The sequence below is a fragment of the Lepisosteus oculatus genome, chromosome 10, assembly GCF_040954835.1.
Source record: "Lepisosteus oculatus isolate fLepOcu1 chromosome 10, fLepOcu1.hap2, whole genome shotgun sequence".
In the NCBI taxonomy this organism is placed as follows: Eukaryota; Metazoa; Chordata; class Actinopteri; order Semionotiformes; family Lepisosteidae; genus Lepisosteus; species Lepisosteus oculatus.
This window is the reverse complement of record NC_090705.1, coordinates 11445003-11458649: the sequence shown is the minus strand read 5'-3', so window position 1 is coordinate 11458649 and position 13647 is coordinate 11445003. Positions and strand designations below refer to the sequence as shown.

General features: G+C 35.8%; 1 protein-coding gene across 1 annotated transcript; it reads left to right on the top strand.

Annotated features, from left to right (window-relative positions):
• Positions 1-467: 467 nt before the first annotated feature.
• Positions 468-7790, top strand: mal2 (mal, T cell differentiation protein 2). Its single transcript, XM_006635944.3, has 4 exons — positions 468-718; positions 1809-1979; positions 5786-5989; positions 7204-7790. Exons 1-4 carry the CDS (start codon positions 605-607, stop codon positions 7273-7275), a joined length of 561 nt encoding a protein of 186 aa, XP_006636007.1. The 5' UTR covers positions 468-604; the 3' UTR covers positions 7276-7790.
• Positions 7791-13647: the final 5857 nt, after the last annotated feature.

The following is a 13647-nucleotide window of genomic DNA, read 5'->3' as shown; positions in this document are numbered from 1 at the left end:
TATCAGCAAAATAAGAAACAACAAGCCAAAAGAAAAACACACTCGAAGAAGGCACCCCAGCCAAAACATTGTTTCCTCTCATCTTTTCAGCGTGGAATAAATCTTCAGGTAGGTAGCTGCGTCAGCATGCGTAGGCTGAAAAAGAACAAGTAATAGGTTTATTCCATGCTGAAAAAAAAAGAAAAAGAGAAAGAAGAAGAAAGAAAACACTTTGTGTTTTTTCTTCTTTTTTCCCAGCATGGAATAAACCTATTACTTGTTCCTTTGGAATAAATCTTTACTTGTTCCTCATCTATAAAATGTGCGTGCTTCTCTATAAACGTCACTGATACTATTACAAGTGAGCAACAAGTCGTAATTCATTTGTTTACCCCGGTTTTGATGGCTAAACATACGTACTTCGGCTACTCCAGGATTATTTATGACAGTCTATACCCGCTCTTCACGTACTCCAGGTCTCCTTCAAAGAGACGCGGTGTCGCTGCTCCGAACGGACAGAATGGGCGTGGCCGCGCACCTGTTGGGCTGCGAGGACACGTGACTCGGCAGGAATTTGATTTGGATCTTGACCCTGTTGAACAGAAACCTCTGAATTAAGAAAAGGATGTCTGTACCCGCAAATTCGCCGGCTACGTCCTTCCCAGCCGCTACAATTTCTTTGCCTACGGGACCTGAGGTGCTGAGAACGTACTCGGGGGCTCTCGTCTGCTTAGAAATAGTAAGTGTGTACAAACTCTGAACACCTTTCCTTACAAACGTTAGCCACTCGCCGTGGTTCGCTAGTACATTCGAGTGTGTGTTTTCATATTCCAGACAAGAAGCACCGAGTGAAACGATCTCGTCTCTGCTTCTTCTTAATATTGGAAGTACCGATGAGGCATTTGGCTTTTTTGCTTTTGATAGCAGCGGCGCAAGAACTCGCAAGAAACGTGGTGCTTTCTGTTAAGTTCATGAGGTGATGACAGCGCTCCGACATTACATGTAAAATGAAGATTTCGAGAACCCAGCTAAGAGGATTAGCCCTGCCACTCCCACATTTAAAATAACACGGAGGTCTGGAAAACTTGCCGTACAATTGAATGTGCACGGCTGTGGAAGATCCTCTCCGGTGACATTTGGTGTTTTTCCGGTGGATGGTATACTTTTAATATTTACCGAAGTGTGTACAACATAATGTATTATAACTTATTCAGCTTTGTTATTAAATACCTAAACAACTCATCTGAAGCTGTTGTTTAAGAAGGTATTGTTGCAGGATAGGCTGGGCAGTACTAAATGCAAGATTTACCTGGTTCTGCGTGGTACAATAATTAACATTTCAACGGTAAGAACTGACCTAATTACAAGCTTGCGTTGGTGTAACACTGTAAAACCACCACACTTCATAATGACGAAAGCAATGAGAACTTTTTACTAATGCTTGGTGTAAGAACGACAAAGTCACTTGAAGACCTTATAAAAAATACCGGGGTCTTAAACTTAACATTCTTCTAATACTTATTGGACACATTGTAAACATTACTCACAAAGCCTACAGTCTAGGACTCCAGATCAAAATGGAGAAAAGTATCTTATGTATTTCTTTGTACACAGGTGATGTATGAGTGCACAATGTCTGAAAGAGACATTTAAAAGTGAAAATTCTATTAGCTCTAGTTGGTTTTTTTTGCCTGTTAATATTTGAAAATGAAAATAGTGAAAAAGCAGCTGGTGAAATATCCAAAAGGATGATTTTTATTTTTTTCCTAATGACAAAGAAAGCTATTTATAGTAGTACATGTTAAAAGAAGTTTTCTTTTCTCATGCAGGTCTTCGGAGGTCTGGTATGGATTCTTGTGGCCTCTTCCAATGTCCCTGTGCCTCTGTTACAAGGCTGGGTTATGTTTGTGTCCGTAACCATGTTTACCTTCTCCACTGCATACCTCCTTGTCTTTCTCCTGGGCTTTGTTGACAGGATCAACACTGACTGGAATTTCCTGGTAAGAAGTTTTACATTTATTTCTTTGGTGAACTGAAAATGGCTTGCAGGCACCAAACAGCAAAGAATCCCAGTTGCATTCTTTGCAGAAGAAAAAAAAAGCACAACAATATTCAGTGTTTTGCGATTCTGTCGCCCATGTGACAATAAGGAAGTAATCAGTGACCCTTAGGAGAGCAGATGACAGTATCTACTTTTTGTTGGACATTTTTAGTCCCCTCCTTAAGTTATGCTTATTTAAAATGATGTGCTGCCATTTAGTGTTGACATGTAACAATTATTACAGCAAAAAGGTTTTAAAAAATTGTTTACTTGGGTAAATATAAAGAGAGGACAATGGTGAAGTATACAGGATTCATGGTACAGTTCTGATTTAGAAGGCTTTCCAGAAGCAATTACTGATAGTATGTAAGGGATAGTATGGCAAATACGTATGAATCAGTTCCATAAGTAAAATGCTTTTCCCTGATCAATGAGATCAGGCGATGGTAATTATCAGTTATTATGATATCATACTCAGTTTTTAGGTACCATTTGTTAGTATGTTCTGTTGTTGACACAGAACTATAGAACATTCTGTCATTTCCAAAGGTTAAGAACCATGAACCTCTTTGAAGGCAACACCATGTTTTACTTATTTTCTATAAGAAGTTTCAGAACACTGCATTTACTTTTATATAATAATATTTACTTCTTCTAACACTTTAGATAAAACATACAGGTATAGTATACCAGCTATGACCCCTGAGACTTGAGACTTAGCTGAAAATGGAGCTAAAAACATGCTTTGATTTCCACTGGCTGTCTTCAGTATGCGCTTAAACATGTTGATGTGGAATTTTAGCCCATCCTTACTGTGACAAAAATCCTTGACAAAAATCAAAAGTTTTATTGCGTTTGTTTTAATTATAAGTTGTAGCGGACACTGAATTTAATCTCTGTCTGTGACTCTGGGCACCTGCCCAGGGAGGTGTAAGACACTTGAGTGCTGGGGTGTGTCATTATAACAGTCTCCTCTCCCCCAAGGCAACCTGTTTTATAAACTGTTCATCGCTCTTCCTTGGGCAGTAATCCTATGTAAATGGGTTTATCACTCATGAGTTTTTTATCCATGTAAAAACCCCATGAAAAAAAAAACTTCTTACAAATGTTTTGGGAATTCAAAGTGATGTACAGTATAGTACCAGACATGCCAATGAAAAAGGAGACCTTCTTTGTCCTGGTGGCATTCGGCTTGTTGTGCACTAAGGAAATAAGAAAATGAAACTTTCTTAGTTGCCATTAGTATACTCTTAAGATTATTAATTCAGTATTATAATTTTAGCATCATTTGCTGAGTGTTCAATAAGCTTAAAATAGGTATCATTGATAGATTATAATTTTGTGAGCTACTGTGTATAAATGTTCTGTACAAGCTAAATCTTGTTTAATGGGTCCAAGGCATGTCAGCAATTGCTTAAGCACTCTAAGGTATTTTAGCAGTTTAGTTTAGAAATGACTGTAAGTATCCACTAAGGTGTGTTAACATGTATTAGTCAGATGTCCAAAGGGAAAAAGGCATTACAGAAACATGCATTTTGACACAAGCACTCCTTTTTTCTTAGAAATCTTTACTAGAACATTTTTCTCCCAGGCTCCACCAAAAAATCCTAATATAAATATATCATGCAAAATAAGTGGTATTAAATTAAAATTAAAATTTTTCTTTTTGTGTTCAAAATTAACAGCCACAATCTCGCTGAAAATAAATGACTCGTATATTGTCAAAGTTTTGTTCCCAATATCAGATTAAATACCCCTGGGTTCGTACACTGTTTTGTAAATTTTTAGAAAAATCTGAGACAACGTGTAGTGTCCAAAAAGAACATTGTCCAAAAGTAGGAATTCTGTCCTGTTCCACCTATAAAATATGATTTACAGTGAAGTATTCCACCAAAAATGAAAGAATCTGACACCTTGATATCTTCTCCCTCCAGTAATTGGGGTTGGTAAATTGTTGAGTCCTTAAAAGGACCTACAATTCTAAACTTTTATCACCAAATTGCCATGCACACCTTAAGAGCAATGTGGGAATGCAACAACTATCTTTATGTAAATTGGATACGAGTTAGAACAGGTATACTCCAGTCAAAAACAAACAATACCAGAAGTTAAGAGAGAGTTGTGTATGACCTGCACTTCCAAAGAACAAAACCGTTTGAAGTTAACTTTACTTTATTTTTGTATTCTTTTAATTCTCCATGGTCTTCATCTTACAAGATCTGAAAGATGTAATAGGGACATAGTCAGATGCATGTCTTTATTACTTAACTGATACGGTTTTACAAGGTAAAGATAAATGAAAAAGAAAATTGTAGATTTAAAACCAAAGACCAACCAGGCTGGATGAGGCTGATGTGTGCAATTTGAAGCTAAGTCTCTAAAGCAGCAGCAGCAACAAATAACTGGACCAATTTATCAGGTTCTCCCATGTCAAGATAGTAACTAGCAGATTAAGCTCAGTAAAAAAAACAGTTTGAATAAAAACCTGTTCTCCTAGTTAACTGAAAGTATCTTTTGTTATTCCAGGTGTTAAAACTGGACATAGAGCATGGCCTTGAAAAGCAGGCTTTACTGGTTTGTCAAGAACCTAAGCTCCATTGGCAGAGTTACAGTGATCAAATAGTCAGCAGAACACTGTTATATTCTTTAGGTTAGCATTAATTCATGTCTGATTTATTTTTTATATGTGAAACTTGTTAACCCAAATCGAACACAGTGTTATCAGTGATCTAAGCCCCTTGAAGATTGAATGTTCTTGAATGAATGAAGTGGAGTCAATACTTACAGAAATTGTACTCATTTTAAAAAAATGCACATAGTTCATAAAATGCCTAAAACGATAGTAGGGCTAGTTTTATTTTTTCATATGCAGCAGACAAGAAGAAAGCTCCTGTTTGCATATTTCTACCTTATGGACATGACCTGCATTGGTCTTGGTAGAAAAGACATGGCTTGTTTAAGAAAGTTAATGTTTACAGTATGTAGAAGTGCATCATGGGTTATGCTTTAGTTATTTCATGTTCTGTCAGGAAAGTGTTACAGTAGATGTGCGTTGTGTGCAGACCCGTTATGAGAGTAATGCATTTATGCAAGTCTTGTGCTTCAAAATAACACATGAGGACCAAGGAGTTTTTTTTATCATGGATGCAGTTGTCACATGTCTCGCAGACTTGATAAAAGATATTTATCAGAATGAGAATTGGAATGTAGGTATGGTCATCATGATTTTTTGGCAATGGGACAGAAGGCCTCAAGGTGTTTCCCTTAAGAACATTTCCTTGAAGAAAATGAATTACTCTTCAAAGGCCAACATTTCCATCTTTAATTAACATTTAAAGAAAAGTGAAGGGGAATAGAAACATAAGAAGAGTTTGAAGGATGCATATGCTCGCTCATATGTAAAAGCCAGGAGTGAGGGACTCCTACAGCCTCATCCCTACATTGTTGGTTTGAACTTGAACATTTGGTCAATTGTAGGACTGTAGGAAGTAGCTGTACAGTTTCTTCATTACCCCAGAGCTTTAAAGCAAAATGCTGTTACTTGTACCCAGAACCCACGGTAAGTAAGGAAAGGATCAGTGTGATCCTTACTTGCTAAATAAAAGGAGACATGATCTCATATAATTCTCCACAGAATCCAGGGGCCAGTAATCTTGACTGTATTTTGAAAGGTTTTGTTTTCTCTAATGTTTAGGATGTAATGAAAAAGTAGAGTTTTAACACTACCTGTTAAAGACACACTGTAATGTTTTGTTTCATTTTTAGGATGTAATGTTCCACTTTACCGCACTGTTGTTCTACTTTGGAGCCTCAGTACTTGAAGCTGCAGTGACAGCTGCCTCTGGAGCAACCAGTATAAATTCCACGGCCACCTCTCCTTCCACTCTGAACTGTATGGTGCTTATGAACAACAAAAACATAGTCACCTTTTTGAACCCTCAACAGTACAATATTAACATAGCAGCTACCGTAAGTAACTCATATACCCGCCTTCGTTTCTTTATTGTGTTCAGATGTTAATCAAAAATAATTTCTAACATTTTGGAATCTGTAGCAAATTTTCCTCTAATATCTGAGCATTTTGTTAAATGAGGTTGCTGGATAAATTGTGTAAAAAAAGGTGCGCACAACTTTTTCTTCCAAAATATTCTCATCCCTACATACTGGGCAAAATGATACATGCAAAGGAACAAGCAATAGGTTTATTTCATGCTAAAAAGAGAAGAATGGAATCTCTTTTCAGCATGGAATAAACCTATTACTTGTTCCTTTGCGGCCAACACATGATGTATGCAGTAACCCAAATGTCAAAATTAAACAGCTTTTTATAGATTTTTTTTTCTCTGGCTGTTACTCATTCTAGAGTTGTACTGGATATATTTAGGGTTCTGTTAATTTCTTTTGATGCTGTTGCATATTGTATATCTATTCTTGCACAACTTTGAACTCATTGCCAACAATTCCTCTGTTTCTGAATTTATAAAATCACTGCCAGAATACACTGGGTTCAATTATACAATAAAGATGTATGCAGTATTGTTTCGGCTATGGGGGTGAGGGAAATACAAATGTATACAAAGGAAAACGGTGTGGAAAAAATTAGCATTATGTATAAATAATGGCACATGAGTTCTTTATTCTCCAATGCAGCTCTGTGGAAAGGGTAATTTCAGTCAGATTTGGACAGGCAAATATTCTATACTAACATAAAATGTTAACACACGTACCAGTTACGATATAAGAACTTTGTGTTTGTGTTTGGGCCAATGTACTAAGGATCCAGTAACACCGAATGCTAGTCCTATAACCTGAAATCCTAAACAACAGCTTGACATGCCACGAAGAGAAATATTCTGTGTCTTAAATAAAATAATACAACCCAGTATGAAATGGCCTTTTTTAACTTTTTTTTTACCTTAACGTGGTCACCTGAGGAAGAGCACTGAGGGTTAATGGCCACAACCAATTGTATATATATTTCAGGAAAAAGGTTATGTGGAACTTTTAATATGAAGTACGCTGTGTTACCTTTGGAAAAAAGTCACTGATAAGTTGCTTGGAAAGAGTCACACAGTTATTGCAAATGTTGCATTAAATGTTTATGCTGTGCTCATGATATTTCTTTTGTCACTAAAAATGTAACTCTTAATAGCTGCATAACATTTTATTTCTTTTCTTTGTAGGTATTTGCATTTGTGGTAACCACTTGCTATGCGTGCAGTATGTTCATGGGCTTTAGAAGATGGAGAATGTAGTGCTGTTGTTGGTGTTGGGATCCTGGTTTTAAGGTTCAGGCATGAAAGAAGTACAATAAACTCTATGAACAAACTGTGTTATTAACCGTGGAGTAGAAACTTTACAGCACAGGAGATAAACTGTGCTGATAAAGTTTAAAAATATTCCATGCAGCATTTAGAGTAAGTACTTTACTGAGTGTCTCAATATTTTGGGATTCTGCCAAGCATTTTCATCTTCTATTTTTTAGTATTTTTTCCATGTATATCCAGTTCTGAAAACTTAGTTATTTTACTATTTAACATTGTAATCTTAAAAAGGCTTTTGGCCGCTTGGTCACTATTATTTATGAGATGCTTTTATTTCTTTAGTTTCCTGAGTTTGTGGGGTTGCATGGTAACTGTTTTGTTTGATAGGACCTAAAAAGAAAATCATTATCTGTATTGATTAATACTCAGTATTTCATTTTTTAACAAATATGTAAATTATGCAACATCTGTTTTTGGGAACGTAATAAATTGAATTTTTTTATTAACCTGATTCTGGAGAGTTTTTATTTTGCTAGAAAATTTCAGATTAATGGGATTTGTGTTAAGTGTATTTCAGTGCTTCAGGCAAGATTAAAAGTTATATTAAAAGCTAGCCTTAAAAAACAGATTTCATAGTACACGAGATAAACCTTTTCTGTTACAAATTGCTGTCTGAATTTCCCAGTTAATTTTGGAGTGAAAGTACAACTTGTATGGGGTTTCACTCTGAACAGTCACTGTTGTGGGGGGAGGGGGTAGGACACTTTTAAAGAAGAAAAGTCTCTTAACATTTAGCTTCATTCACTGGTTTTTAAGCCCAGGGGATTCTAGTTAGTGACAAATGAGAGGAGGCTCTTGTATAACCCTCTGTTCAACACCAAAATAACTCAGTCCCTTTGCCTCTTAGTTCCCAGTTGCCATTCTGTGTATCACAAAGATTTGTGGAATTCACCGGTCATTTCCACAACTCAATAGCAACATAACCACACCTGTTATTTTGTTTGATAAAGCTATCAAGCCTATTATTTTTTATGCCTGTATGTCTGCCAACCAGTTAATTATCTGACACATCATCATAACTAGATATTGCAGTCTTCCACAGAAACAATTATGGGCTAATTAAACATGAGTCATTGCTGCAATTCAGATTGCACAGGGGATTGTCCATTGCAGCAAAATGTTAATCTGTATGCTAGTGACATTCTGTTGTGTTAAACAATTTCTAGGTACAAAGTACTATGATAAAAAGGACCACAAAATGTAGAACATGACAGAAGTGCTTAATGACAGAGGCTGCAGTATATTTTGGAGGGAATAAAATGTAGGTAGTAAATACACAGTAGTAGTTCAAGTACTGTAGGTAGGTGCATCAGCATACGTAGGCAATAAGGAACAGGTAACAGGTTTATTCCACGCTGTAAAGAAAAGAAAGAAAACAACGTTTCGGCTGTGGAGCCTTCTTTTATTAAATATAGACTTCAGATTTTGAATCTTTAAAAGTCATGTACATGTAATACCAAGAAAACCAGTTAAGTAAACCATTTCATTGAGTTTGGTAGAAATAAACAGTCCTTTCAGTCCTGTTGGAATACAGAGACTACGGCAATTGCAATTTGCAATTGCTCCTGCAGAAGTATAAACATGACTTTAATGCTTGAAATTAATATAACTAGATGATTAATGTGCCTTTTGCAATGATTTACAAAAGGAATTTAAGAAAGTGGAGAGAAGTATATTTTTGAAACTGTATTAGCAGCCTTGTGTGAAGTTTGGTTTTGCAATTGGTTTTACAATACAATGTATTATTTGGATGAGGAGGCTAAGCCATAATGTTTTTAGAACTAAAAGGTAAATACGTCACATTTTATTCTTACATTATTATTATTTGTGTAGGATAATATCATTTATAATGTGTATTTTATACTTACTGATTTACTTTTTAGGGCAAATAAAATTACATGGAATTATATAAATGATTTATTTATGTATTTCACTAATTTGACTGAATCCTTTTTCCAAGTTAAACTGCTGCTGATTTAAAGAAACCTATGAACCACAGCTTGTTTATCTAGACTCTATGACTGCAGATGTGCACCACTAGTCCAAGGCTTTAGAGGTATGTTTTTTAAAAAACAATTCCATGATATGCTGGTTTTTTATAAAAATGAAACATCCAGCCCATTGAAAGTACAAGAAAACATCAACGCATTCTGCAGATTTAGGAAATAATTCTACCTCAGACAGTGTTCCAAAGTTTAGGTTACAGTCAACCTAATAATGTGATCCACATGACCATCTTATAAAACAGTACAATCTTGCTTACAATATAATAGGAGACAATGGGTATATTTTGCAATTATTTTACAGCTCCAGAATTCTGCTAATGAGCAAACAAGAGGTTTTCAAAATACATTTTCAATCATATCTAAAATATAATTAATATCCAAAATGTATGTTTAATTGAAATATGCAGTTTGGAAACCCCCTTGTGTGTGCGTATTCTTGCGAAATGTTAGAAAAGGGAAACAGCTTTCACCTTGTGCTGTTAATTTTAACATGCTTCACTATCTTGAACTCCTGACATTGCCAGTCCTAATCATTTCCTGGTCAGTCTGCGTTTCATTCATAAATTCCACATCTCAAGCATACATTTCTTTATTTAAAAACCCCGGAAATAGCCAAAATGTCAAGAGGGACTGGAGTATACTGTATGTTTTGTGCATGCAAGCATGAAATAAGAAGTACAAAAGTGTCTGAAGCACTGTGCAATTAAGCCTAGTAGAGTGACTTATTTCCATTTAAAAATGACAAATACTGCAAATAAGTTAGTATGCTTTACACCTAAGTGAGAAGAATTTTAGGCAGCTTGTTCAGAAATGTGGTTTCACCCCTAAATCCAAGGTCACTGTTGGGATAGAAAACTACAATTGGTGTTAAGGTAAGGCAAGGCACAGGTAAGAGACAACATTTCAGCTGTGGAGCCTTCTTCAGGTGTGGACACCCAGTGAAGACTCCACAGCCAAAACGGGTCTCTTTTCTTTTCCTTTCAGCACGGAATAAACCTTTACCTGTTCTTTTGCAGCCTACGCATGCTGAGGCTGACTACATGTGAATCTACACTTAATCTGAACTTTTATTTCATTATCCAACGGAAACATGTGCTGTAAACTCACAAGTAATGTTGCAGCCTGCAGTAGTTGATGTATTGTACCGTGCTATTACAAAATATCTGCTTCCTCAGTGAGGTAAGTATGTGAATAATGACTTTCATTCAGGTGTGGTATTATCATAACTGCATTAAGCACCGATCAATGCCTTTATTAATGAATAACCATGCTTAAACAAAATAGACTCTGAAATAAATAGCTGGGGACCTGAAGAATTAATTGGATGTTTACAGACAATACAAAAAATACGGGGATTAGCAAACACTGTAAAAGCAGGAAATTAAAAAATATTTAGATAAAATTCAAGGCTGGACAAACACCTGGCAGATGACATTTAATGTAGGCAAGTCAGGGTGCTGCATACAGGTAGCAACAACAAACTATAGATACAAAATGAGAATCACTGAGGTTGAAGCGGCTGCTTCTGAAAAAAAGTGTTTATGTTGACACATATTTTACTTCTAGACTATGTGAGGAAGCAAACAAAAAGGCACATAAATGTTAGCATGTGTAGTTAAAGAAAGGTTACAATTTAAATGTATGTTAACGTAGTACCATGTACAATACTAACAAGACCACACTTAGAATGCTTAATCAAACAGTCCTCATTGAGAGAAAATAAGAACAGAACCTTTTCAGTGCTGAACTGAGAAGACTCCGAAGTGACGCGATCCATGTATTCAAATTCCTCAAGGGTATTGACAGACTCAACCCAGTGGAGTACTGCAGAATTAAAATCAATCTGGAGATATAAGCCACAGGACGCAAGTGGAGACTAGCTTAAAGTGCATTTAAAACTGAGAGCAGGTGCCACTTCTTTCAGCAAAATATTGTGGGAATGAGTGGGAAACAGGCTATCTAGCCATATTGTTGAAGCCATTACTCTTGCATTTTGAACTAAAATCAATTCAATCAATAGTTACTAAATAAAATAATGGACATTATAAACAAGCTTGTTCTCCTCTCTTTCGTAGTCTTTCTGGACAAGCATGTCCAAATTGATGTGAGTTAATCAATCAGACGGACGCCTTCTAAAAAAAGATTGCTTTTTCTTGCTTTTTACAATTGTATGCTTTACTTTAAGAGGAGAACACTAACCCACCAAACTCTCTGCCTTGCAATGTCTTGTTTTTTGTTCGTTTTATTCTCCACCAATGTTGATATGTGCGTGTTATTGGCAAATATTATGGTAACCATGTCATTACAGCCATACATTCACACACTTGAAGCATTTTATAAAGAACCCAAACATTTTTCTTGGCAAGTGTATTCAATTCCTATGGAGCTTGTACTGAAACCATAAAACTAAAGCGACCGCATTGTAATTTGCTCTGACTGTTGGCAGTTTCCTGAAAAACATCACTGTCTTGGACCAGTACTTTTTGGATTTACTATCAACATGGCCCCAGACACTTCCTCGAGCAGACAGTGTCACAATAAATCTGTAACCTTTCTTTTCCTCTTTTCACTACCACTAGAGGCTACAGAGCAAACAGCAAATACAAAACTGCTGTAAATTACAGAAAAACAGCACTACTCAATGGGGGAAGCATTATGTTTTCTCCAGGGAGAACTACACATTTCAATTTACTCTTCCTTGAGTAAAACATCAATAAGCAAACCATGAAATCAAAGTTTCACCCTACAGGGCTTGATTCTCTATTCTACTCTCAATTAGGCAATTATAATCTTTCTGGAGTGCATGAAACAGCAAAAAAAATGGTAAAACAGCTCTTCTAAATTACTCTTCAAGAAAGTCTTGGGTACTTAAAACGTGAAATGACCTAAAGGATTTACTTAATTAAGAATACAAGAGTAAGAAAAAAGCAGTGTTTGGTAAGAATAATTATAATAGGAATTCTTTACCTTTATAAAGTTTCTTTCCAAAGGCTTTCACATCACTTTACGCATAGGAGAAGACCACATCTGGGTAAAACACAGCAGAAATTATTTGCCAGGAGCCCCCTTCATAGTAAACCAGGTAGAAAAGTCAGAAATTGCTTCACCATTTGAATTAAGGGAGAATTATAGGGAGGACAGAATAGAATCTAGCCAGGACATTCTGGTTAGTTCCCCTACTACAGTGTCCCATGGCATCATTAATGACCAAGTAGAACTTCAGCTTAACTTCCCATGCAAAGGATGACACCTCCTGTAGCTGGAGCATTGGTGTGGAAGTTGTGCCTCACAGAGAAAAGTGCCACCTACTGGTCCCGCAGTGCCTCTTATAGCAGCAGCCTGAGTTTCCTTGGAGAAATCATTTTCAAAACGATCTTGACAACTATGAACTGTAAACTTGTGTTTTTGAGTTTGTAAGAGTTGTAACTGTAGTTGTTTTATCCAAGATTGGAACCCAGGGTGGCTGAAAAGAATCAAATCAAACCTCTTCATTTCAACATCACAGTGAAAATTATTTTCCACAGTAGTGTTTACTAGAAGTCATTCTAGAATTATGTTTTAGGCAATCAAAATAAATTAAGAGACTCAGCGAAACTCACTATAATTTTGAAAATAGTAAAATTATGGCTTTACGATAAGAATTCCAAATTATTTTTTATATATATACACAGTTAACAGTTCATATACACAGTTAACAGTTTGCAGTATTAGTACAGTCTTCAGCAAAACCATAGTATTCATAAATAAACACTACATAAATATAATCAATTAATGATCTTTTATGTTACTGGAATAATAGAATTATTTACAACAAAGAGTAGGGCAGAGGTAACGTGACTGTAATACAATAATTATAGTTCAGACTTGCACATCCTGAAAATCAAGGTTCTATTAAAATATGGTGACTTAGTCTGGTTTGATTTTGTGTTTCTTGCTTCATAATATATAAACATATATGTAAATAGTAGTAACTTGGCACAACATACTGTATAATATGTGTGGCACTAGATGGGAGAGTCATTTATAGGAGATCTTCCCTTCTTAATTCATGCTTTTACTTAAGGATACAGAGAGGATTTTGTAAGGTAAATGCAAAATCTAATAATCTAAAAAATCTAATAATCTAATAATTATTAGTATAAGTATTGAAATAAAATGGACCAAAATACCATAAAATGGAACAAAATTAAAAGCTTCAACAAAGTGAGTTTTAAGACAGGATTTGAAAGTGCTGATATGCAAGATCTAACATGGATTGAGAGACTGCCTTGGAAAACCTAGCCTGCAGATACAGTGA